Source organism: Rhinolophus sinicus, linkage group LG05 (genome assembly GCF_036562045.2).
Source record: "Rhinolophus sinicus isolate RSC01 linkage group LG05, ASM3656204v1, whole genome shotgun sequence".
NCBI lineage: Eukaryota > Metazoa > Chordata > Mammalia > Chiroptera > Rhinolophidae > Rhinolophus > Rhinolophus sinicus.
The window spans coordinates 83,864,763-83,888,338 of NC_133755.1; the positions used below are offsets into that span (position 1 = coordinate 83,864,763).

Consider the following 23,576-nt stretch of genomic DNA (forward strand, 5'->3'; position numbering starts at 1 on the left):
GACAAGACTGTTAACCGTTCCAGAGCTCGTGAGCTCCTCGGGGTAGGGGTTGCCTCATCACCAGGTCCGGGAGGCACAGGCTGCATGCACGACTGGAGACTTTGAGAGGTGAGAGCCACCCTGGAACTGTGATGCTTTTTTTTTCTTTGGCGAGTTGAGGCTGAGAGAGGGAGTAGGGGTCCCCATCCAACTCCTATGACACGGTACAAAGGCTGAGTCCTCTTCTCTTGTGAATTTGGGGCTCTCTGTATGGGGGTGATGGAGGGCACTTGGGTAGGAGACTGGAGTAGATTGCCTGCCTTAAATGGTCATGAGAACTGGGGCAAGTCACCTGGCTTCTCAGAGCCTCAGTTTCTTTATCAGGTTAGTGAGGGGAAGAGAGAGGGTGAGTAGACTTGAACAAGGCACTAAGTTGTCTCTCAGGCCCACCATGTTGGGCGATTTGGGTCCTGTGACTGTCGCTATTATTTGTAGTTATTGAAGTAAATAGGGTGAAGAGTAGACCTAGCTCTCGCCCGTTTGGTGAGAGAATGATGGAATTGGGGTGGCCCTAAGGCACCTGCAGACGCTGTATTGCAATTCTGCCGCTGTCCCCACCCCATCCTTCTGGTACAGCTTCCACTTGCTGGCTGAAAGCCTGTGGAGCTTGCTCCCCTAACGGAACCCCATAGCAGGGAGCTGTTTCTTTCCTATAGATTGCCTGGGAGTGGGATTCATTTGCTTTCAAGTTTGGCTTTAAACTTTGTGTGATTTTTGGGGGGAGAAATGTGAGGACAGGAAGTCGTGCTGAGGGGGGTGCTCCTGGTAAGGGTGTGGGGCGGCTATGATCCAGTCTGGGGAATGTGGCAGAGGAGGGGCTGCTGACCGAGGGGTGCCCCTGCTGGCTGGCTGTGAGGAGTGTTATTCTGAGTGAATGAGTGGGCAGAGACCTCCGTACACACCAACGTCTGTGAGGGTGGTCGTGTCCAACTATGAGAGAGCCGACCATGAGGGAGTGGTGGTGATGGCTGGCTGAGTGAAGCTGGCTGAGAGAGAGGGTATGTGCCTACACATGTACACCTGTGAGAGGATTCACTGAAGGATGTCCCCTCTGTCTCTGAATGGCCACGCCTGGCCGTGAAGGGGGCACAGACTGTTTTCAGAATGTGTTGTAAGGTTGTGAGGGGGGAGTACACTGCCTCTGACTGATGGTGACAGGTACTTTGAGGTGGCTGCAGGACACCTGCTGCTTTTCTGCCCCAGGCCTCCTGACAGGCAGAAAGGGAGCCGCTGAGTGCCTCCCCCCATGGGCTGGCTCAGAGGGCTGACATGAGGGCCGAGGCAGAATGGGTGCTGGGTGCTTCCTTTTTATAAAATGTCAGGGGACTGCTGAAAATGGGCTGTGGATGTGCTGCAACTACCGTGTTTCACCGAAAACAAGACCTAGCTGGACAATCAGCTCGAATGCGTCTTTTGGAGCAAAAATTAATATCAGACCCAGTCTTATTTTACTATAATATAAGACCGGAAATATAATATAATATAATATAATATAATATAATATAATATAATATAATATAATATAATATAATATAATATAATATAATATAATACCAGGTCTTATATTAATTTTTGCTCCAAAAGATGCATTAGAGTTGATTGTACGGCTAGGTCTTATTTTCGGGGAAACATAGTAGGAACTCGCTGGGAGGGATATTAAAAACATCCTATGTCTTGGGATATGGTCACAGGGAATTTATTTCAGGATTCTAATTTCCTTGACTTGTGGGAGCCTGACAGACTCAGCGTTGTGGTATCCATATCACAGTAGACTCTTCCCCCAGTACTTTGTTTCTAGAAGCTTCCGCAGTGAGAATCATATCTTGTTGCTTCACATGTGTTATCTCCATCAACGGAAATGCATGTGACACTTGCGTTTCCAAGTCTCACCACCCTGAGCAAAGCCTGCCCACTCCGCCCTGCTCCACGAAGCACTTGTCCCACCCACAGTCTGCTCTATCGGTGATCCACAGAGGGGCCTTCTGCCCATCAAGGAGGTACCTCTCCAGGAAGTGGTTTGGAGGGAAGTCCCTCCTGTGACAAACCAGGGGAGTGGAGCTGCTGCTGGCTCTCCTACCGACTTCATGGCTTGGGCAGGTCTCTGAGTCTCAGAGCCTCCCTTCCTCAGTTTTCTCATCTGTCAAGTGGGGATAAATCGTATCTGTACAGTACCTGGCTTGTATGGGGCTCAAATGAAATTTCACCCTCATCCATGTCATCATCACCACTGTCATTGCCACCTTTATCCAGCCGTCACTATGTGCTGGGCATGGCTGTGAGTGACTTACATGGATTATAGATTCAATAAATGTTTGCTGAGTGCTTATTGTATGTGAGGCACTGTTCTAAGCATTTGGGATAGAGCAGTGAACAAAAGAGTGAACTCTCGACTCACATGAGGCTTATATTTCAGTAAGAGGAGATGGAAAATTTACAAAATAATTGAATAAAAGACTATTCTGGGAAGATGACAAATGCTAAGAGAAAGTAAAGTCAGAATGGGAGGTGGCGTTTCAACTTTAATTATCTTATCTAATCCTCACCACAACCTTGTGGTCTCATGGTCCAGTGAGGAAACTGAGGCACAGGGATGTTAAACGGCTTCTCCAGGTCTCATGACTAGTGAGTGGCAGGACTGGGCGAGGCAGAGTCCGTCTGACTCCAGAGCACTGTGACTGGAAGTCACCTCGTTTCTTGGGTCTCCTTTTCCACATCCCTGGGACGAACTGCCAGGAGGAAGGGGCACATTTTCCTGATTCACCCAAGGGAACCACCTGCATCGTGGCATGACTGCTTACCACTCTGCTGGCATTCAGTTGGTGCTCAGTAAATGCTTGTCACTTAAGTGCATGCTAGATCTGGGGAAGGGGTTGGGCAGAAGGAAGTCTTCTCAGAAGAGGCATGCTGGTAACTGTTCTTTGGGAAGAAAAAATTCCTGATTTGTAGCATTTGCCAGTTCACATGGAGTAAATACTGATTGCAAGTGGCTGATTGCAAGCCGCTGAGTTAGGAAGAGATGTGCACAATTGGTTCCAAGAGTCCCTAAGATCTGGCTCCAACACACCATTGCAGTTTTACATCTGTGATCTGAAAACTGCATCTGAAACAGACGTTGAAGGGCCCAAGAGTGAGAGACAAAGAGACAGAGCGATGGAAAGAAATAAATGGAGAGGAGAGACTCTACTTAACTTTAAAGTTTGGGGGCCTCCCCGGGGCGAGGAATTGCTTCATCCAAGTCCTATGCAACCAGTGTGAGGAATTTGCCCAAGGGGAGGCTGGACCAGTGTCTCCAGTCCACTGGAGTGACCCCATCATCCCTGAAGCAGAGCTCCCTGACCCTTCCACTCAGCCTGTCTGTGACCTTTGGCCCCATCCAAGGAAGCCCAGAAGGGGTGCACATGCTGTTCACTGCTTCTAAATCCTGCCCGCCTCCTTTAGAGCTCAAGTCCCATGGCCCATAGGAAGCTGCCTAGCCCCTCCCATCCCATAGTTTTGTGTACCCAGATTTATTCCTCTCAGGGCGGGCCCCGACTCTACCCCTTCCAAATTCCAGCTTCCCTTTCTCCTCCCTGGGGCCTCACCTGGGCAAATTCTTATCCATCAAAATCTTTATTAATTGAATGACTGACCTAAGACCTTCAACAACAGATGAAAGGACCCTAATTAATGAATTGGACAACCCTTACTTGAGCACCTACTATGTGCTAAGAAGCTGGGAGCAGTGTGGACCAAGGTGCACAGTGACATCCATGGGGGACCCCAGGCCATCATGGGACCACAGACAAGGAGGCACTGAACCTTACTTGAAGTGTGGGGAGTGGCTGCAGGGAAGGCTTCTTGGAGGAGGTGGCCTCTAAGCTGAGGAAGGAAGAGATATCAGCTAGGTGAGGGGATAAGAGAGTCAGGGAGGTTTGGGCAAAGGGAGGAAGGGTGGGTGGGAATCTGGCATTCTGGGAATGGCAAGTGGCTCAGAAGGATTGACGTGGACCGTGGGGTGTGGGGGTGAGGGAATGAAGAAGGAGCATGTCATGTAAGGCCATAAGAGCCACGTGGGGAGCTACTGATTCCTTGGTGTGTGTGCCAAAGGAGTAGAGAAATGGTGTTGAGGAGGAAAAGAGGTGAAACTGAGAGAGGGAAGAGTCAACTGTGAAGGAATCCCCTCCCAGAAGGTGGGATCTGAGAAAATGAGCTCAGAGGAACAGGAGACAGGGCTCAGCAAGCTATTTCTGGTCCTTCAGACAATGTGATTCTGGACGACCCTATGTAACCACCCCCGAGTCAAAAAATAGAACAGGGCCTCTTTTACGTAACAGCCAGAGAAGACTTTGGACAGTTGAGCAGAGATCTGAAGAAGATGAGGGCATGTGGATAAGTTGGGGAAGAGCGTTCCAGGCAGAGGGAACAGAAAGGGCAAAGGGCCTGAGTGGGATCTGCTAGAGGCCATGGGGTGAGGGGTGGCATGAGGTCAGAGAGGCCAGTGGGGATCCAGTTGGAAAATCCATGGTGGGTTTTCTCCAGGGATAATAAGGAGCCATGGGAGGGTTCTCAACAGTCACTGACTATGCAGTAGCCTAATGCTTCTCACCATGCTTCATCTCCAGACAAAAGGAACATGGAGACTGGACTGAGAGTGACCCGAAAAGGCCGGAAACTGGGCTCCAGCCGCCGGCGGCAGACACGAGAGCCTGCTGATGGCCAGGATGCTCCTGTGGCTGCAGAGCCAGATTCCTGGTCCTCCCAGGCTTCTGCAGAGCTTCAGGGCTTCTTTCAGGACTCTGGTGCCCAGGAGAGGGGCTTTGTCACCCGTGAGGACCTGGCGGTGAGTCCAAGACCCCATCCTACCCCTGAACCCATTTTCTGCAGCCTCCTAAGACTTCCCATCCCAGGAAGGTGGGGCTTGCCTGCTCTTTCCCCTTTCTTTCAAACTTTGATTTCAGAAAAGGTGAGGAATTTGTTTATACTAACGTGTAAATGACTGATACAACTTTATGTGGTCCTCTCTTCCAGAGCCATTAACATTTTAACAAAGGAAAAGGCTTTCAGTCCAAGAAGTAACTTGCAAATGATGTAATTTCAGGCCCAGTGAACAGGAAAATCTTGGGGAGCAGTTAGAGTCCTGGAAACCAAACCATATCAATGGCTATAAACTTCAGTGAAACATAAGATCAGTCATGGTTGTGTGTCCTGATAAGGAGTCTTAGGCTGTGTCCTAGACCAGACTGTCTGATTTTTCTTTGTTTTTTCCTCATTCCCTGCAAAGGGACCTATATGGATTGTTAGAGTCTCACCGGGCCTGCTGTCTCCTCCTGATACTGCTTCAAGCTCCAGACTTGGTGCTTCCCTCATCAAAACTGACCTTTTCTATATTCCAGCCTCAGGCCCACAACAAAGTATGAATGGCTGATGTTAAAATATAATTTTCTAAAGGGTAAAAAAAAAGGAGACTTTCAAGTAAATACAAAATCAACACTAATCAAAGGTCTTACCTAATTAATTATTGTATTAGTTAATGAGGGAACCAGTAAGATGTATGATGGGTTCAAAGGGCATTTGAGAGGTTAGGATATTTATAGGCAATTTGACAGAAGAGTGTTAAGATAAGATTGCTGAGTTCAATTTTTAAAATTGCTGATGTCCAACAGGCCATAAACCTTTGGAGTTATCTGTTCTGCTAGATAAAATTATTTTCATCTCTCCTGGACACAAATCTTCAAGTTAACAAGTAACTTCAGTAAGTTTGGGACTTTTTTTCCCCGCCCCCTTCTTTCACCTCCCCTCCCCTCCCCCACTCTGGTTCAAGCCGTTGTTTCTCAGTCTAGTTGTGTAGGACACAGCTCCCTAGCCCATGCTGGTGTTATGAGCCTTGCGCTCCCCCCAGGAGGGGCAGTTGGTCTCTGGTCAATGTCGGTGGCTCACAGCAACCCACGCCCAGCTCTCCAGGGCAGCCCAGCTCTCAAGCTGTTGTTCAGAATCTTAGCTATAGAGGGCACAGCTCACTGGCTCACATGGGAATCGAACCAGCGACCTCCACCTGAGCCACCGGGCTGGCCCAAGTCTGGGACTCTTAATTAAAGGTAAACAGTGAGATGAATTAAATGTATTGTTCTAGTCTATACCTTTTTGCCTTATTTTCAAATTTCAGATAATATTTCTAGGATCATAATCTCCACACTTTCTTCTTGATATGAAAAAGGCTGGTCTTATCAGATTTGGCTTGATTATTTCCATAGGCACAGCAAGGGTGGAAATGAAGCCTGGGCCTCCTCGAGTTTGCTCTGAAAATCTAGGCTTTTGATACATTGAGCCATTTTAGCTTCTGTCCAGAGTTTTCATATGGAATCCTAGGTTGTACTTTTAAAATCTCTGTTATTTACTCTTCTATCTAAAGGGACCATCTGTCTCAATTTGCCTGGGACTGGAGGGGTAGCTGGGATGTGGCACTTTCAGGGCTAAAACTGGACAAGTCTTGGGCCGATGGTGATCAGTTGACCTCCCTACTTCTACTGTGTTTCCCCAAAAATAAGACCGGATCTTATATTAACTTTTGCTCCAAAAGATGCATTAGGGCTTATGTTCAAGGGATGTCATTTTTAAAATCATGCTAGCGATTATTTTCAAGTTAGGTCTTATTTTCAGGAAAACATGGTATTCTAAAGCAAGGAAACCTACCCAAGACTCTCTCTCGACCAACTTTCACCTGTAGCCCCTATCAATGTGAAGGACTTCCTTTCTTCTTGAGGTTCCCAGTTTTTCTAGGATCCCTCTCCTGCCCAGAAATGGCTTTCCTTATCACCTGGTTCCTAGGAGGACTTTGCAGACATTGGCTCCCTGGGTATCCCTTAGAGTAGACTTTTTACACCTGATTAAATGAGAACTATTGTCCAGTATGACACTACAGTTGCAAAACTGATTTATCTAACTATATCCTAGCATAAAAGATTTTTACTGAACCTGTGTAAATAACTACATTGCCATGGAAAATAAGGAGATTCAGTAAAAGTATTAGTTTTTGAATCAGGAGGGGGTCAGTGAGATACAGATACCATTTAATATGTTTAATGTCAGTTTACGAAAGCAATAATCTACTAAACTGAAGATTAGAGAGAGCTCAAGAAGACAGAAAAAGAACTTTCTTATAGATCTATAAAAATAGACCAATAAAAATAACACCAAATATATTCCTAACAAATAACCACAGCTAGATTTCCTTGAATCATTCATTCAGTTCCCTGGAATTCTTGTTCTGCTGGATCGTGGGTGAGCGGGCTGCTTCTGGACTCAAAAGAGTCCTAGAAATTGTCAGCCCGCTAGCTCAGTCTAAAGGTTGGCTAATGTCAGCTGGGCATCCTCCCAAGTGAAACATCAGTTGTTCAGAGAACCTGGTGCTGTTCTTTCCTACAAGACTTTGAGTCTGTCCTTTGTGGAAGACACAAACTGTGGCCTGCAGCTTTTAACTGAGCCTGCAGGCAAGGGTAGGAAAGGAGAAACTTATTTAGTAACGACACTGAAAGGCTGTGGCTATTTATTACAGTAACCAATAATATCAGAGTGGAAGAGAGTAAAGTTCTCTCTTGGGATACAGTACATAACTATTTCATGAGGGTTTCACCAGTATTTGCCCTGAAGATAACATATTATGGATAGCAAAGGCATTGAGAAATTTCCAGGGCCTTCCCATAAGGCATGCAACTTCTGAAATAGTGATATTTATAGCATTTTACCTGTGTAAGCTTAGCCTAGGAAAGGCTGGACATCTCTTCTGATTTGACAGTTCTTCCCATGATGCTCTTCTTTTTTGCACCCAAGCCATATTTAATATCAGATTTTGTTACAGGTGAAAGCCTCAGTTTTTATTTTCTTCTACGTACAACAAATATTACAACATTTTTCTTTATTGATAATGATCAGCTTATTATATTTTAGGAGCAGATATTAAACACAACTGTATTAATAAATCTCAATGAACTTTTAAAATACCTTATAAGTTGTCCAAAAGGACATTAGAAATATTTCAGCATCAAGGATTTGAAGTAAGAATTTCTTTATAATTTTTGATTTTTAATGTTTTTTTCTAATTGAGGTATAATTGACATAGCATTATATTAGTTTCAGGTGTACAACATTATGATTTGATATTTGCATATGTTGCAAAATGATCACCACAATAAGTCCAGTTACCATCAGTCACCATAAAGGTACAAACATTTTTTTTCTTGTGATAAGAATTTTCAAGATCTACTCTCCTAGCTACTTTCAAATAAGCAATACAGTATTATTAACTATAATCATAATGCTGTACATTACATCCCATGGCATTCATGTTATAACTGGAAATTTGTACCTTTTAACTCCCTTCACCCATTTGGCCCACTACCCACCCTCCACCTCAAGCAACCACCAATCTGTTCTCTAGATCCATGAGTGTGGGATTTTTAAAAAAATTATTGTTGTTTTTAGATTCCACATATAAGTGAGATCCTATGGTATTTACCTTTTTCTGTCTGACTTCTTTCACTTAGCAGAATGCCCTCAAGTTCCATCCATGTTGTTGCAATTGGCAAGATTTCATTCTTTTTTATGGCTGAATAATAGTCCATTGTATATATGTACCACATCTTATTTACCCATTCATCCATAGATAGACAGCTAGGTTGCATCCATAACTTGTCTATTGTAAATAATGCTGCAGTGAACATTGGGTTGCATATGTCTTTTTGAATTAGTGTTTCCATTTTCTTCAGCTAAATTCCCAGAAGTAGAATTGCTAGATCATATGGCAATTCTATTTTTAATTTTTTGAGGAACCTCCATACTGTTTTCCACAGTGGCTACACCAATTTACATTCCCACCAATAGTGCATGAGGGTTCCCTTTTCTCCACACCCTCGCCAACGCTTGTTATTTCTTGCCCATGATGCTCTTATAATAGTGGTAAAGTAGTTAATAAATATAGAGAAAGATATCCTGAAGTTTTTTTCTAAATTTAGGATCTGATTTTGGGAAGCAAAATGAAAAGAGCTATCAGAGAAATAGTACTTGGTTACCTATTTAATCAAAGTGACAATAAAATAAAACATTTTGAAATAAATAAGAAGGTAACACAACTGCAAGGATATTTAGCTCTTTCATAAGAAAGTTACCTTAGATTTTTGTTTTTAAAAAATTAGAACATGATAAAGCCAAAACATAGCAGAGAAAATTATTCTGTTGAGATATGGAATCAGTTATCTGGGCAACTTACACAGAAGATAAATAGTGATTTCTTTTTAACCCTTGCTAAGAGCTCTAAAACCAATTTATCATTTTAATCAAGATGGAGCCCAATTCTAGTTTTGCATTAACTGTAACACGTGGCAGTAAAAGTTTCACAAGTTTTGTTTTTAATTTATTTATTTATTAATTATTTTTTTTAATTTAATTTATTTTTAAACCCATCAAAATTGAGCAAATTTGGCAAAATGCTAGCATATTTCATAGCTCATTTTCAGACTCAGGTATTATAAGTCAAGGCAAATAAGATTTCCTTTCAGCAAACCCTTTACAATTTTCTATATCTATTCAGGTTTTGCCTTTTTATATTTTTCATGTTCTGGAACAACCAGACACTTTAAGACAAAGCCTCTTCCTTATCCCTTGGAAAGCAACAACACACCCCACTTTCATTGTAGACACAATGTATTTCTCTGTCACTATTATTCACAGTATATCTCAAACACCTGTAGTAATTATAATTTTTAACCAAAGTAATTAACCTCTATTTCACAGAAGAACTGGGGAATAAATAACTGACTTATATTAAGCATTTTAGTAGACTAGTAAAGCTCACAAGGACAGATGACATGACTTTCTACAATCACACATATTCCTTGCATAACTTTTTTAAAAATTGTGATAAAACATACCTAACATGAAATTTACTGCTTTAACCATTTTTATGTGTGGAGTCCAGTGATATTAAGTAATTCACATTGTTGTGCAACTATCACCACCATCCATCTTCAGAACTTCTTCATTTTCCCAAACTGAAACTCTGTACCCATTAAACAGTAACTCTCATTCTCCTATTTCCCTAGCCCTGGACACCCCGATTTTACTTTCTGTTTCTATGATTTGACTACTTTAGTTCCCTCATATAAGTGGAATCATATACTATTTGTCTTTTTGCAATTGACTTACTTCACTTAGCGTGATGTTCTCCAGATTCATCCATATTGTGGTATGTGTCAGAATTTCCTTCCTATCTAAGGCTGGATAATATTCCATCGTATGTATGTACCATATTTCATGTATCCATGCATCCCTTGATGGACATTTGAGTTGCTTCCATCTTTTAGCTGTTGTGAATGTTGCTGCTATGAACATGGGTATACAAATATCTACGAGTCCCTGCTTTCCCCTCCATAACTATTTAAAGTGCCAAAAATGAATTCACTCATTAACATGACCCAAAGATATAGCTGCTCTCCAGCATGTGAAAGTAAAACGACATAAACTTAAAATTATGCTTAGCAATCAAGGTTTCAGTATTAAAATGTTCTTAATTTAATATTAATTCAGGTTTTTCAAATTATTAAGGATCTTGGAAACTGTTTACGGTGACACACTCCAAAGTATAAGTACTGTTGATATAATGTTTGTTAGAATAACTAATCAATATAGTTGAACACAAATTTACATTTTTATAATCTTAAGCATTATGTGCAGATAACATTGGTTTATTTGATCAGTAAGACAAAATAAGAAGTGTAGGATATTCAGATTAACTAATTTCTTCACAAAAAACAGATCCAAGTCTTATGAAAAATAAAATGTATACTTGTATCATACTAAATATTAAGCAGAGAAAACACAGATAACTATTATGTGTGTCTTGCAAACCAAAATTATTAAACCGATCTAATTTGTCCAAAGATTCACCTTAATTATATGAACTTGGCTCCTTAAAAGTTTTCTGAGCAAACAATTTCTTGTAAGAGGGATTTTTAAAAAACGTTTAGCACCTTTAAAGCATTAGAAGTTCAGTTTCTTTATTTTCTGTGACTTCGGGAAACATTAGATTTATATAAGCACTTATTTGTCCCTACAAACCAACGAACACAGAACCCCTGGAAGAGACATAGGACTCTAAGTTACTAATAACCTTCAGCTGTAGAAAAAGATTTCACACTCACAATGAAATTAAAAGCTTTTCTGAATTACAGACACGTAGACGCACTGACATAGAGAATGTCTGGCTTCATTTCTACAACTTCAACTTTAGGTCAAGAGTCAACACAGCAGCACAAAAACTCAGCAGTCCAGATCTCACAGAGCTGTTCTCCTTCCCAGTAGGTACAAAATTCCTGACTGATTTGAGGTCACATGTAGAAAAACAAACACCGCCACCACCAACGAAAGATTAGCAAGTCAGATTTTCTATTGTCTTGTAACCAACTGACACTAGGGGTCCGTCATGTGTGGCAAAGAGATCACTGAATGGTCAGTCCATAAAATTGAATTCCCCATCATTGCTGCCACCAAAAGCAAAAACACAAATATAGCAAAAAGGAAAAGGAAAAAAAAATAATTAAAGAAAGAAGGAAACTAGAGAAACAGAATCAGCAAACTGAAAGTTCTATCACACGTGCCAAGAAAGTGCCTGGACTTACGGAGCCCATGGGGGCACTTTTCCAACAGTGCAGTTTATTTGATTCTGACGCAGAATCCCTTGGAGCATCTCCATGGAACTTCTCAAACTGTTCATTTCCAACGAGGTAAATCATGACCCTTAGGCGAAAATAAAATGAATACATATTGAAATTTTTATTATGAATGATCGAAAGCATTTTAAAAGCGAGGTAATTTAACAAAGAAATGTCAAAATCAGATTGCTGAGTTAGATTTTTAAAAGCTGATTAATGTCCAACAGGCCATAAATCTTTGGGGTTGCCTGTTCCAACAGACAAAAACAATTTACATTTCTCCTGGACAAAATCTGTAAGTTAACCTATGACTTCATTTAACATGGACATTTCATCAGTCCCATGAGATGAATTACTCGTATTCGCAATTCTATAGTCTAGAAGATGCTGAGGTGGCTTTTGCTTCTGTCAAATACTGAAAGGAAGTGCTGTGAACCTTTTGGACTTATTTTTAAATTTTTATTATTTTTTTAATTTTTATTGGGGAATATTGGGGAACAGTGTGTTTCTCCAGGGTCCATCAGCTCCAAGTTGTTGTCCTTCAATCTAATTGTGGAGGGCGCAGCTCAGCTCCAAGTCTAGTCACTGTTTTTAATCTGTAGTTGCAGGGGGCGCAGCCCACCATCCCATGTGGGAATTGAACTGGCAACCTTGCTGTTCAGAGCTCACACTCTAACCAACTGAGCCATCCGGCCGCCCCTGGACTTATTTTCAAGTTCCAGATAATTTTTGGACACTGATAAACACATTCTGGGAAGGATTAGCTACTGTCCTCTATTAGGGTCCTAAAGGGATAAGACTCAGAACAGATGAATGTTGGATGGAGAAAGGAAACAGGTGTGGAGAAGTTCAAGGCTCTGCTGAGAGGGCTGTCTTGCATGGGGGCTGGGAGTCTCAAGGGTAGGCCGTGGGTCAGGTTAGGCGTGGGACTTCAAAACGGGGGAGAGGGGACGTGGGCATGGCTGAAGACAAACATCCCCTTTTTGAGGGTGGCTCAGAGCCTTCCCCAGTGGGAATAGCACTCAACTTCCCCCTTCCTTACAGATGGCCAAGTTCAGCTTCCTGGTCGGTGAGGAGGAGCCAGAGATGATCTTTGACTGGGTGGATATGGAGCGGAAGGGTCGCCTCTCCCTTGAAGAATTCAGCTCTGGGCTCAGTATGTCTGTCCTGGGAGGGCCCCTGGGGACTTACTGCACAGCCAGTCTGCCCAGCACGGGGCGAGGCTGGGCTGACAGGAAGGGCAACAGTGACACTTTACCAACCAGAGGATCTTCGTAACATCCTTGAGAGAGTTCAAGGCAGGGATGAGAATCCTGATTACTGTGAGATGAGAACATTAGCCTGGGTGGGAAGGCAGTTGGTTGCAGGCAGATGTGATCCCTTCTTTTCCCACCAGCCAAAGCAGTTCATTGGTTGGGGGCTCTGCTGAGTATCCCCCCTCCTCCAGAGAGGCCTCCAGGCTTGCATTCTGATGTGCGGCTTGTCTTCTCCCCAACAAAAGGCTTCTCTTGAGCAAAAGGTTAAGCACCCCCCCACACACCCTTGAGACCACAGGCCTTGTTTCTGGCTGTGGAATTCTGGCTTTGGTTAAGGGAATTCTAGGTCCCAGGGAGCAGCAAAGGGTGAAATTTAGTGAGTGGGACTTCCCAGGTTCTTAGCCCCCACTGGGCAGGGCTACTCGGACACCACCTTCTCCATACAGGCCCAAAAGGACCTGAAAAGACCAAGGCTGGCAGAAAACAGCACTCCCATTGATCTCGATGGGGGAAGACCTTTTGGCCCAGGGAATGGAAGGTGTGGTGTCCTCCTAGAGACCCTGCAAAGCATGGCTCAGCCTTAAATGTCTGCAAAGCCATCCAGAGTTCTTATGTCTGCTGAGTCTCCAAAAGTTTGGGGGACAACAGAGAGAGAGGCCAAGAATCTGTATTTATAAGTTGAGACCACCCCAGGAGGTGGTTGCTCCAGTTCTGGTGATTGAGAAGCTGAGAGTGGGGAGGCGGAATTGGGGCCTGGAATCAGGGTGGGGGGTGGGGTCAGAGAGAACATTGTTGTCCATAGAGCTCCAAGGGCCATCTTCACATCTGTATCCAATCGTGCCCACCATGCCGGGGACTTCCCAATGCCTATGGAACAAAATCTAAACCCTTTCCTGGGGCCCACAGGACAGCACCATCCAGACTCTGCCAACCTCTTGGATCTCACTCAATGCTATTCGTCTCCTCCAAAGGGCCAATATGGCTCCTACCTCAGGGCCTTTGCATGTGCTGTTCTCGCTGGCGTATATTTCCCTAGGAATCCACATGACTTGCTCTGTCTTGTTATTCCCATCTCAGTTCCAATGTCACTTCCCTGGGACACTCCTGACCACTCCCTCTAAAGCAGACCCTGTCCAGTCTCTCAATGAAAATTATCTTCTTTACTCTTTTAGCTCACTTAGTAAATTTATTTTAAAAAGTGTATCCATTTCAGCACTCACATGAATGTCAGCGCTATTAGGGATTTTGGCTAATTTTGTCCCCAGAACATAGTAGATGCTCAATAAACATCCCTTGATTAAATGAATGAAGACTGTGTTGGCCACTATGGAGCTGCTGTGTGACTTCCAGAAAGTCTTTTGGCCTCTCTGGACCGCAGATGTTCATCTGTAAAATGGGCACAATGTCTACTTTGAGTAGACTTCCAAAGTTGACATGAGGAATGTAGGAACCTGACCAACACAGATATAACTATTTCCCCAATGGCTGGAGTAGGGTAAGGTGGGAGGTCAGGGGCTGAGCCCAACCCCACGCTGTTCCTTTGTGTCCCCTTCTGTCCCACAGAGACGATCTTTGGCTCAAGCCCGAGCTCCCAGAGGCTCCGCAAAAGGAGGCCACTGTCCTCCAAGCGAGGGTCTGTGGCCACCAGCTTCCCGGTCCTGGAGGAGGCTGACGCTGAAGAGAAGGAGGCATTTTTTGCCTTCATGGAGCAGCTGGGGGCTGGCCACTTGCTTTCTGAGTAAGGCCAGCACAGTGTGTGTGTGTGTGTGGGGGGGGTAGAGAGTGGGGGGAGGGCAGGACAGGCACTGCCAGTCAGTGTGGGCGAGGACTCACCTGGATACAGTGCCAAGGTGCAAATCCTGGTTTGGCCACTTGTTAGCTGTGTGACCATGGGCAAGTGACCTAACCTCTGACCTGTTTCCCCCGCTATAGAGTGAGCATAACAGCTCTTATGAGGCCATGTGTGGAGATGCCTGGTCATGAGGAGTCCATCCTACCCCAGCCCCTCCCTCCCTGTCTGGCCCTAAGAAGGATTATGAGCTAAGGTGTCAGCTTCCCAAGTGTACTTACTGTCCTAAAAACACAAGGCTTCCTGAGGGTGCCTTTCTTAACCCAAAAAGAGGGACCCATCTAGAGTGATGTCAGACATGGTGATGGCCTGGGTTGGTAGGCTTGGGGACAAGAGGGCATTTCGTCCAAACTGTGTCAGGTTCTGGGCTGTGGTTTACTCATGCTTAGAGAATGGGGGCCCTGCCTAAAAACGCCCCTGTCACACCCTTTAGTTCCCACTGGGTCTACAGAGCCAGCAAGGGATCGCCCAGGTTCACCCACGCCACAGGGTTGTGTGAGGACAAGCTCTAGAGGGCGGGGCCCAGTGTTGTGGGGCAGGCAAGGTGGGACATAAGGTACAGGCTGGCGGGATAGGAGTGGTGGGGAGCCATTTACCCACTTGGCAGCTTGGCCTGGGCTTAGCCCTCTGGCACCTGTCTTTACGACTTAATTAAATCCATGTGAAAGCAGCATTTATTAAGTGCCAAGCCCCAAGCTTTCACTGGGTACTTTCACTGGCCGAGTTTCATTTCTAGCAAACTTGCTGGGCAGGTATCAGCCTCCCCATTTTACAAATAAGCCCAGAATGGGCATGGGACTTGCCAAAGGTCACACAGCTACAGAGTGGGAAAAGAGAGAAGGCAGATGGAAGGCCTGGGCAGTCAGGCTTCCAAGGCCCCCTCCGTATAATTCATCACCAAACTATAGAGAGACGAAGTGTTATGGGGGTTAGCGAAGGGAGAGGGCACATCTGGGAAGGGTTCCTGGAGGAGGTGGCATTTGATTGCACCTGTAGGTTGTAAATAGATTTTTGTAGCCCAGGTGCCCAAGTCTCTTGGAGTGTTGCCATTAACACCAAGGACTGGGGCTCCCCCTGCTTCTGGCCCCCCTCATGTCTCCTCCCCTCCCCAGGCAGGCAGAGATCTGGCAGCTGTGGGGGAAGCTGCGGCAGGAGGAACCCCAGCTGGCAGGCAATCTGGAGGGCTTCCTGGCCAAGATGACCAGCCGCCTGCAGGAGGCGCGGGCCGACAAGGAGGCTCTGGAGCTGACCCTGAGGAAGTGAGTGGGAGCCGGGGGTCCTCTCCCATTTGGCATCTGGCACATAGCCGGTGCTCTCTACATTTTAGTTGAACCTTAATTGAATTTCCTCAGCTCCAGAAGAGGGGAGTCCAGGGCTCCACAGCAGCACCTGGGAGCTGGACAGGGAAGAGCTGAGCTGGAAGAAGGGGTGATTTAGTGGGGAGGACAGAGTTGGGCCCTTAGCAGGAGTCGGAATGCCGAGTGTGTCTCGGTGTGGTCAACTGTGGCAGCCAACTCCAGGAGCACTGCTCACGAGGGTTACAATGTATGTGGTGGCCCTGGGGTTGGCAGGGGCACAGCCTGCAGGGGATCTGAATTATGGAGGTAGGGCGATAGTGACAGTAGGAAGTGGGGACAGAGTGATGGGGCAATGGGGACCAATATTGTGATGGTTACAGGAGTCAGTGTGATGGGATCAGGGTGATAAATGTCAAGGGCGTAGGGGTCAGGGGCTGTGATTAGGATGACTGTTCTCAGAGTGACGGGGTCAGTAACCACTGACCCCTGAGGTGAGCAGTAAGTACGATGGACTTCAAACTGAGGTCCAGTCCCCCTCTGCCAGCAGCAGGGTCCCAGGGTGCTGATGGGCTGCCTGGCCTGCCTCCCACCCCTTCCAGGCGGGACTCTGACCACCACCGAGAGGTCCAGCAGCTGTACGAGGAGATGGAGCAGCAGATCCGCCAGGATAAGCAACGACTGCAGGCTGAGGTGAGCTCCTCGCTGCAGCCTGTGCCTTCCCGCTGCCCTGGACTCCTCTGCGGGCTAAGCAGTGGGGCCGGTGAGTGGCCAGTGTGGGGTAGCAGGAGTTGCTGGGAGTGGATCCTCTCATACCCCCCACCAGAGAGGTGGGGTGAGGAGTGCTGAGTCTGAGCCCCCTGCCCCTCTCTGCCAGGTCTCATTGTGTCCCCTGAAGCCAGTCCTTCCGCCCTCTGGGCCTGTTTCCTTGTTGCCACAATCTAGGGTTGCGCCAGGGAAGTTGTCCTGAAACCTCCTCCTTGCTGGGACATCCTGGACCCTGGACCCCAGGCCTGGGTGGAGGTGAAGTGTGGGGAGGGCCAGCCCAGCCCGGCTGGGTCTTAGATTCCGCAGTACGGGAGCTGAGACCTCTCTGCTCCCCAGAGCGCCTCCCGGAACCTGGCGCTCAGCTCCCAGATGCAGGAGGTCCTGGAGGCCAAGGAGCGTGAGGTGCACCAGCTGATGGAGGGCCAGAGGGAGGTGAGTGACAGGGCCTCCCCGGGAGCCCAGTTTCTGATGATTCACAGCCTCTGACACCCCTCTCCTAAGGATTCCCTGGGCTGGTGGGGCTCCCACATGAGAGTAGCCCGTTGGGAAAGAGGTGTCTTGGGCCCTTTTCTGAGACGAGGCCAGGTAGTACAGTGGGAGCACTGGGACACGAGTCAGAAGGTCTAGGTTAAAATCTCTGGGGTTCCAATGAAGAGCCATGCAAATCTGAGGGAATATCTTTGCTTGTCTTGGCCTTAGCTTCTCCATCTATAAAATGGGAATAGCCAAATCCACTGCATCTCCCAGGCTAAGTATGTCAAGTGAGGTAATAAATGGGACATAATTAGCCTGGGCAAACATAAGGTCTGCACGCTGAAGAGGCTCGGGGATAGACTGGTGTTCAGCTCTCATCTCAATTATCAGCCGAGTGACCTCGGGCAAGTTTTTAACCTCTCTGAATCTTGGTTTCCTCATCAGAGAGATGGAGATCAGAACTCTTGCCTTAGTAGGCTGCTGTGATGATTAGAGATACTATGTTTGAGGGCTTGAGATGGTACCTGGCACATAGTAGGTGTTTTATACATCACAGTTGATATTGACTCTGAATCTGACCTGGCTTCCTGGTAGAATACCTGCTGCGCTGACACCCCAGCTCTCGCAGCCTATGGTCACTTCCAGTTGGCATCGTGGCTAAGTCTTTGGGTCTGAGACTTTGCCCCACTGTCTCTTCTTTCCTCAACTTCCAAACCACTGACCTTAGTAAAATCGCCATCTATGGTGACCAGGATATCTGTGTCCCTTCAGCACTGGGTACGGTCCCCCACCATTGCTTTGGCTGGACCTATCACCTGGCCTCGCCTTCCCAAAGCGGGTTGATGTCCCAGGCGCCTCTGCAGCAGCTGCTCCTTGGAAACTGAGACAGTCCCCTTCTGCTAAGGGAGAAGTTTGGACTTTCCGCATGGGACAATTTTGTCCTGTCCCCTGTGGATGTGAAGCCTCTCCCCTCAGGCCCTTCATTCCTTCACCCAACAACTATTTAGGGCACACCTACTATGTACCAGGCAGAGTTCTAGGTTCTGAGGAACATGATAGACACAAACCCCTCCCCATGGAGTTATTGTCTAGCCAGGGAGACGGATGATAAACAATATAAGCAAGTAAATATTAGATAATGAAAGTGCCAAGGAGAATAAAATAACTCAGGGCCAGGGGATAGAAGGGTTTTGATAGAAGAGCCAAGGAAGGCCTCACTGAGAGGATGACGTTGGAGTCAAGACCTGAAGGAAGTGAGGTGTGGGCCATGGGATATCGGGGGGAACAGCAGTCCAGGCAGAGGGAACCGTGAGAGCAAAGGCCCTGAGGTGGCCATGAGCTACAAATGTTCAAGGAACAGCAAAGAGACATGTGGGCTAGAACAGAGGGAGGGGAGAGTGGGAGTGGGAGAGGCGGTCGGAGACGTAACAGGGCTGGGTTAGGAGAGTCTGTTAAGGACCCTGGAGGCCATTGTGAGGGCTTTGCTTCCCACTCTGTGGTCAAATAGCTCTCCATCTCCAAGTCACATGACTTGCTGCTGGATCAGGTGCTCCCTGCAGACCAGATGGGGCTGAGCAGCCATTGCAGAGCTTTGAGCAGAGGACGGTATGGTCCTATTTACGTTTCGGGCCCTTGTGGAGCTGGCAGTTTGTGTTTCTTACACAGTCCCCTCTCTTGTCCCTATCCTAACAATTCAAATGTCTCTCCTGGGTGGGACGTCATGGAGCTAATTAGGTCAAAGGGGGGTAACCACCGCCCCGCCCCCACTCCTGTTTTAAGCTGGCTCTCCAGGATCCTGGAGTCTGTGCTCCACAGTGGCTTTGGGTGGCTGTCTGTTGTCCTGGAGGTCAGCTGGGCTTCTCACGTCCTCACCCTCCACCTCCTACAGCTGGAGACCCAGCTCCACCGCCTCAGCAGCACACACCAGGATGCCAGCTCGGAGAACCAGCAGCTCCGGCAGACCAAGCGTGACCTGGCTGGGCAGCTAGAGGAGGTGCAGGAGCAGCTGCAGGTGACCAGGGGGCACCTGAACGTCGCTAAGGGCCGTGTGTCCTGGCAGATGGAGGAGGAACCAAGGCAAGTGACTGCCATCCCTGGTTTAGCGTGAAGACCAGAGGCTTCCTGGAAGAGGGGAGGGAGGCTCTGAGTTCTCTGAGGCTCTGGTCACCACCCGGACCACACAGTCCCCTCCTTGACGTCATCTCATGGCAATATTTCCTTGCTGAGATTATCTTGCCCATTTCTCAGACGAGGAAACTGAGGTACAGAGAAGGGAAAGTCATGTGCTCAAGATAACACAACTGGGATTCACACACACACACACACACACACACACACACACACGCACTCACTCTATTTGTTACAGTTCAGAGAAGTGGGACGGGCCAAAATGGTCAAGGAAGGATTCCTGGAGAAGATGAGGCTTCATATAGGCCTTGAAGGATGGTCAGGATTGGATGAGGGGGAGGAGTGGGGAGTACACGCCAGGTGAGAAGGACTACTGAGCAAAGACTGAGAAGGAGGGCTAGCCGAGAGGTGTGCAACTGACGGTGAGGGACAGGAAGGAGTGACATCTACCTGTCCCTCTCCTGAGCTTGGTTTCCCACACCTTTTCTAGCGTCCCCAGAGCAGGTGAGGAGAAGGCTCCCGACCCTCAGGCAGTCTCCTCTGAGGAGGCTCCCCTGCCAGGACTGTTTGGGGACAACGATGACTGGGACCAGCTCCTGAGCAGCTTCAACAGCCCCCCACACAGAGCCCTGCAGCTCTATTGGAGCCCACCCCCAAGCCCGAGAGCCCCTTCAGGCCCCCAAACACCTCGAGTGGTCAGGCAGATCTCCATCTCAGATCAGCAGTTGCTGTTTGGTCAGGAGCCATCTTCAGATCCAGACGGAGCTCCACCGAGCCCCCCTGGGGTGCTTTCCAGGGCCAAGGAAGGGAAAGGAGAGGACCCAGATGGGCAAGACATCAGGCCAGAGCAGTCTGTCCAGCCTCACGGCCTGGAACCTAAGGAGGAGTCAGGGCCTGGCCCTGAGGTCCACTTTCCCTGGGAACTCCCCGGGGCCCCAACTGGGGAGTCAGGGAGCCTGGTGGCAGCTGCACTCAAAGTGCTTATTCCTTTGGAGGATGGACCACCTCCCCAGGTGACCTCTCCCCCTCCCCAGGCCCCAGCTAGTCCCAGCAAACAGTTCCATGCCTCATATGCAGATGATAAGGACTCCTGGCCTGGGCCTGTCCCAGCCAAGCCACCCAGGCAGAGAGAAACTTTCCATCAGGACCCACACACTGCTGGCTCTGAGCCAGGACTGGGGTCTCCAGGAGCTGGAGCCTTCACCCCAGGGCTGGCTGAGCCCTCCCAGGATCTGGAGCCTGGAGCCCAGGCTCCCACAGAGGGACCAGAGCAAGGCAAGCCAGGCCCAGATGTTCAGGAGGGTCTTCGTGGGGAGCTGAGAGAAAATCATGGCCAGGTCCTTGGGCCAGATGGGCTGCCTGCCCTCCCCCACCAGAGTCTGGAAGAGGAGCTCAGGGCTGAGGAAAGGAAACAGTTGGGCGGAGGAGGGCAAGGCCTCAGTTCAGAGCAGTCAGTTGAGTCTCAGGGCCTGAAAACTGGGCATTCAGAACACCCCCAGCGAGATTCTCTGCCTGCTCCTCACCCACTTGACACACCACAGGCTCTGGCTGAAGCAGAAGCCCCTGCTTCTGGAAAACTGTCACCTCCAAGGGGCTCTCCTCTGAGAGGGGCTCAGCCTAGGGGTGGAGCAGGGCCCCTGGAGCCCATGCAAACCCTGCCCATCACGGCTGAGCTGGAAACCCAACCGGTGCCTCCACCTACAACTGCTCACACAGAGGGAGACCAAGATGCCCTACAATCCAGGGAGCCACGGGCAGAGAACAGGCCTGAAGACCCAGGAACAGACTCCAGGGAGGCTGGGCTGACCCCATCACCCCCAGGGGACCCCACGGCCGGCCAGCCTCCAGCCGACCCTGATTACATCTTCCACATCATCTTCCTGGGAGACTCGAATGTGGGCAAAACATCCTTCCTGCACCTGCTGCACCAGAACACCTTCGCCACTGGGCTGACAGCTACTGTGGGTAAGAGCCCACTTGGGAGAGGGCAGCAGGGGAGGGAGGGGAAACTCAGGGGCCCTGTCAACGAGCCTGAGCAGGCCCGGAGCAAGCCATCCCTGAAGAAGCTGCAGGTTCTGTCCTGGCCACAGGCCCTGCCTTAGACAGTGTTTTATATGGGCATACACTTACTATTTTACTAATCATGTCTAATTACAGGTAATTTGCTTTTTTCTGCATTGATCTGATTAGCTTATAATGTGCCACATCAACAAAGCACCCTGCAATTTAGATGCCAGTGCTAGTTGATGCTGAAAACAAGCAAGTCTCCACCCACTGGTTGGGTTTGTTCATGACTAGGCCCAGGCCAGCCAGCCAAGCCCTGACAGGAAGTCTCCTTGGGCAAGCTGAATATCTTGCACAGAATGTATTTGTAGAGTGTGGTAGGTTAGGGACCTTGGTGCCTGAGTTCAAATCTCAGTCCTGCCACTTACTAGCCATAGGCACTTGGACAAATGATTTGTCCACTCTCAGCCCCCAAATCTTCATCTGCATAATGGGGACAGCAATAGCGCTGACTTTTTCTTTTTTAATTTTATTGGGGAATATTGGGGAACAGTGTGTTTCTCCAGGGCCCATCAGCTCCAAGTCGTTGTCCTTCAATCTACCGTGTTTCCCCGAAAATAAGACCTAACTGGAAAATAAGCCCTAGCATGATTTTTCAGGATGACATTCCCTGAACATAAGTCCTAATGTGTCTTTTGGAACAAAAATTAGTCTGAGACCCAGTCTTGAAAGCATGATAGTTGTGGAAGGCGCAGCTCAGCTCCAAGTCCAGTCGCCGTTTTCAATCTTTACTTGTTGAGAGTTTGCGCTCTAACAGCTGAGCCATCTGGCCACCCCTAATGCTGCCTTCTTAGAAGTGGTTGTTGAGGATTAGTTCGGTTAATACATGTCAAGCTCTTAGAATAATATCTGGGCACATACTAAGTGCTAATAAATATTAGTTATTTTTCTTGTTATTATTATCAGTAAATATTTCATAGTGTTGAAATCAGTGGCTCCTGCAAATGAAATGTCCCAAAGCACAAAGCTTCCTCTCCCTAAAAGTATTGGGATATATGGCTGCTTGAATGCTGTGTAGAACCACAGAAAAGCAAGCTCACAGAAATGAAGAGGAAACCCGCTTGGGGACAAAGATGGAGTGACCCACGATTTTGTGTCAGTCAGGGTGCATGCTGACTGGGGACCAGTGCCAGACCAGTGGATACATGACAGCCCCCACACAACTGAGACCCAGGACAAGTTCTCAAACTTTTTTTTGCCTAAGAATCCTCACCTGGGCAGTCAGTTAAAAATGCAGTGTCCTGGAGAGTGGGGAACCCATAGCAGGCCTGGCCTGATGTTGAGTAGAGTCAGGGAGTCTGCTGAGCCACCATTATTAATCCTCTAAGTTACTGGTTACTGACCACTTACGATGTACCTGGCATCTTACATGCATGCCTTATTCCTTACAACAGTCTTCCCTATAACCGAGTCTCTCCCCCATTATTATGTAGTAAGATGATTCCAGAAAATTCAATCAAGAAAAACACAGATCACATAATTATAAAAAGACAGAGCAAGCTAGCATGCACGGCTACCATTTCCCTGAAAATAAGACCAAGCCGGACCATCAGCTCTAATGCATCTTTTGGAGCAAAAATGAATATAAGACCCAATATATATTATATTGTATTATATTATATTATATTACACCCGTTCTTATAGTAAAATATAAGACCAGATCTTATATTATAGTAAAATAAGACCGGGTCTTATATTAATTTTTGCTCCAAAATATACATTAGAGCTGATGGTCCCACTAGGTCTTATTTGTGGAGAAACACGGTAGCCAGCCCAGAGTATCTGAGATCCCAAATGTGTGATCCAAGTCTGTCTCAGTTCCAACTGAGGTTTGGTGCCCCCTGGTGGCTGTCATCCATCTGCTTACCCATTGCTGGGGATGATTCTGGCTTCCTGAGTCATGAAAATTCCCCCACTCAGTGTCACCCTCCTCCATTTCCATCCCCCTCGCTCAGAAGATAAGACTGATAGCCTGCCTGCATTTGAGAACAGGGCTGGGTGGAGCACCAGACCCAGAGCCAAT

The 23,576-nt window shown here is 47.4% G+C and overlaps 1 protein-coding gene across 1 annotated transcript in view; it reads left to right on the forward strand.

Annotated features, from left to right (window-relative positions):
* RAB44 (RAB44, member RAS oncogene family) overlaps positions 1 to 23,576 on the forward strand; it is a 31,657-nt gene continuing 8,081 nt past the window's right edge. The window contains exons 1-9 of the mRNA XM_019738647.2: positions 1 to 108; positions 4,641 to 4,858; positions 12,765 to 12,876; positions 14,540 to 14,714; positions 15,938 to 16,084; positions 16,723 to 16,813; positions 17,225 to 17,320; positions 19,251 to 19,438; positions 19,980 to 21,454. Of these exons, the coding sequence (XP_019594206.2) occupies positions 4,652 to 4,858; positions 12,765 to 12,876; positions 14,540 to 14,714; positions 15,938 to 16,084; positions 16,723 to 16,813; positions 17,225 to 17,320; positions 19,251 to 19,438; positions 19,980 to 21,454 (2,491 nt within the window). The 5' untranslated portion in view covers positions 1 to 108; positions 4,641 to 4,651. The remainder of the gene's footprint in view (positions 109 to 4,640; positions 4,859 to 12,764; positions 12,877 to 14,539; positions 14,715 to 15,937; positions 16,085 to 16,722; positions 16,814 to 17,224; positions 17,321 to 19,250; positions 19,439 to 19,979; positions 21,455 to 23,576) is intronic.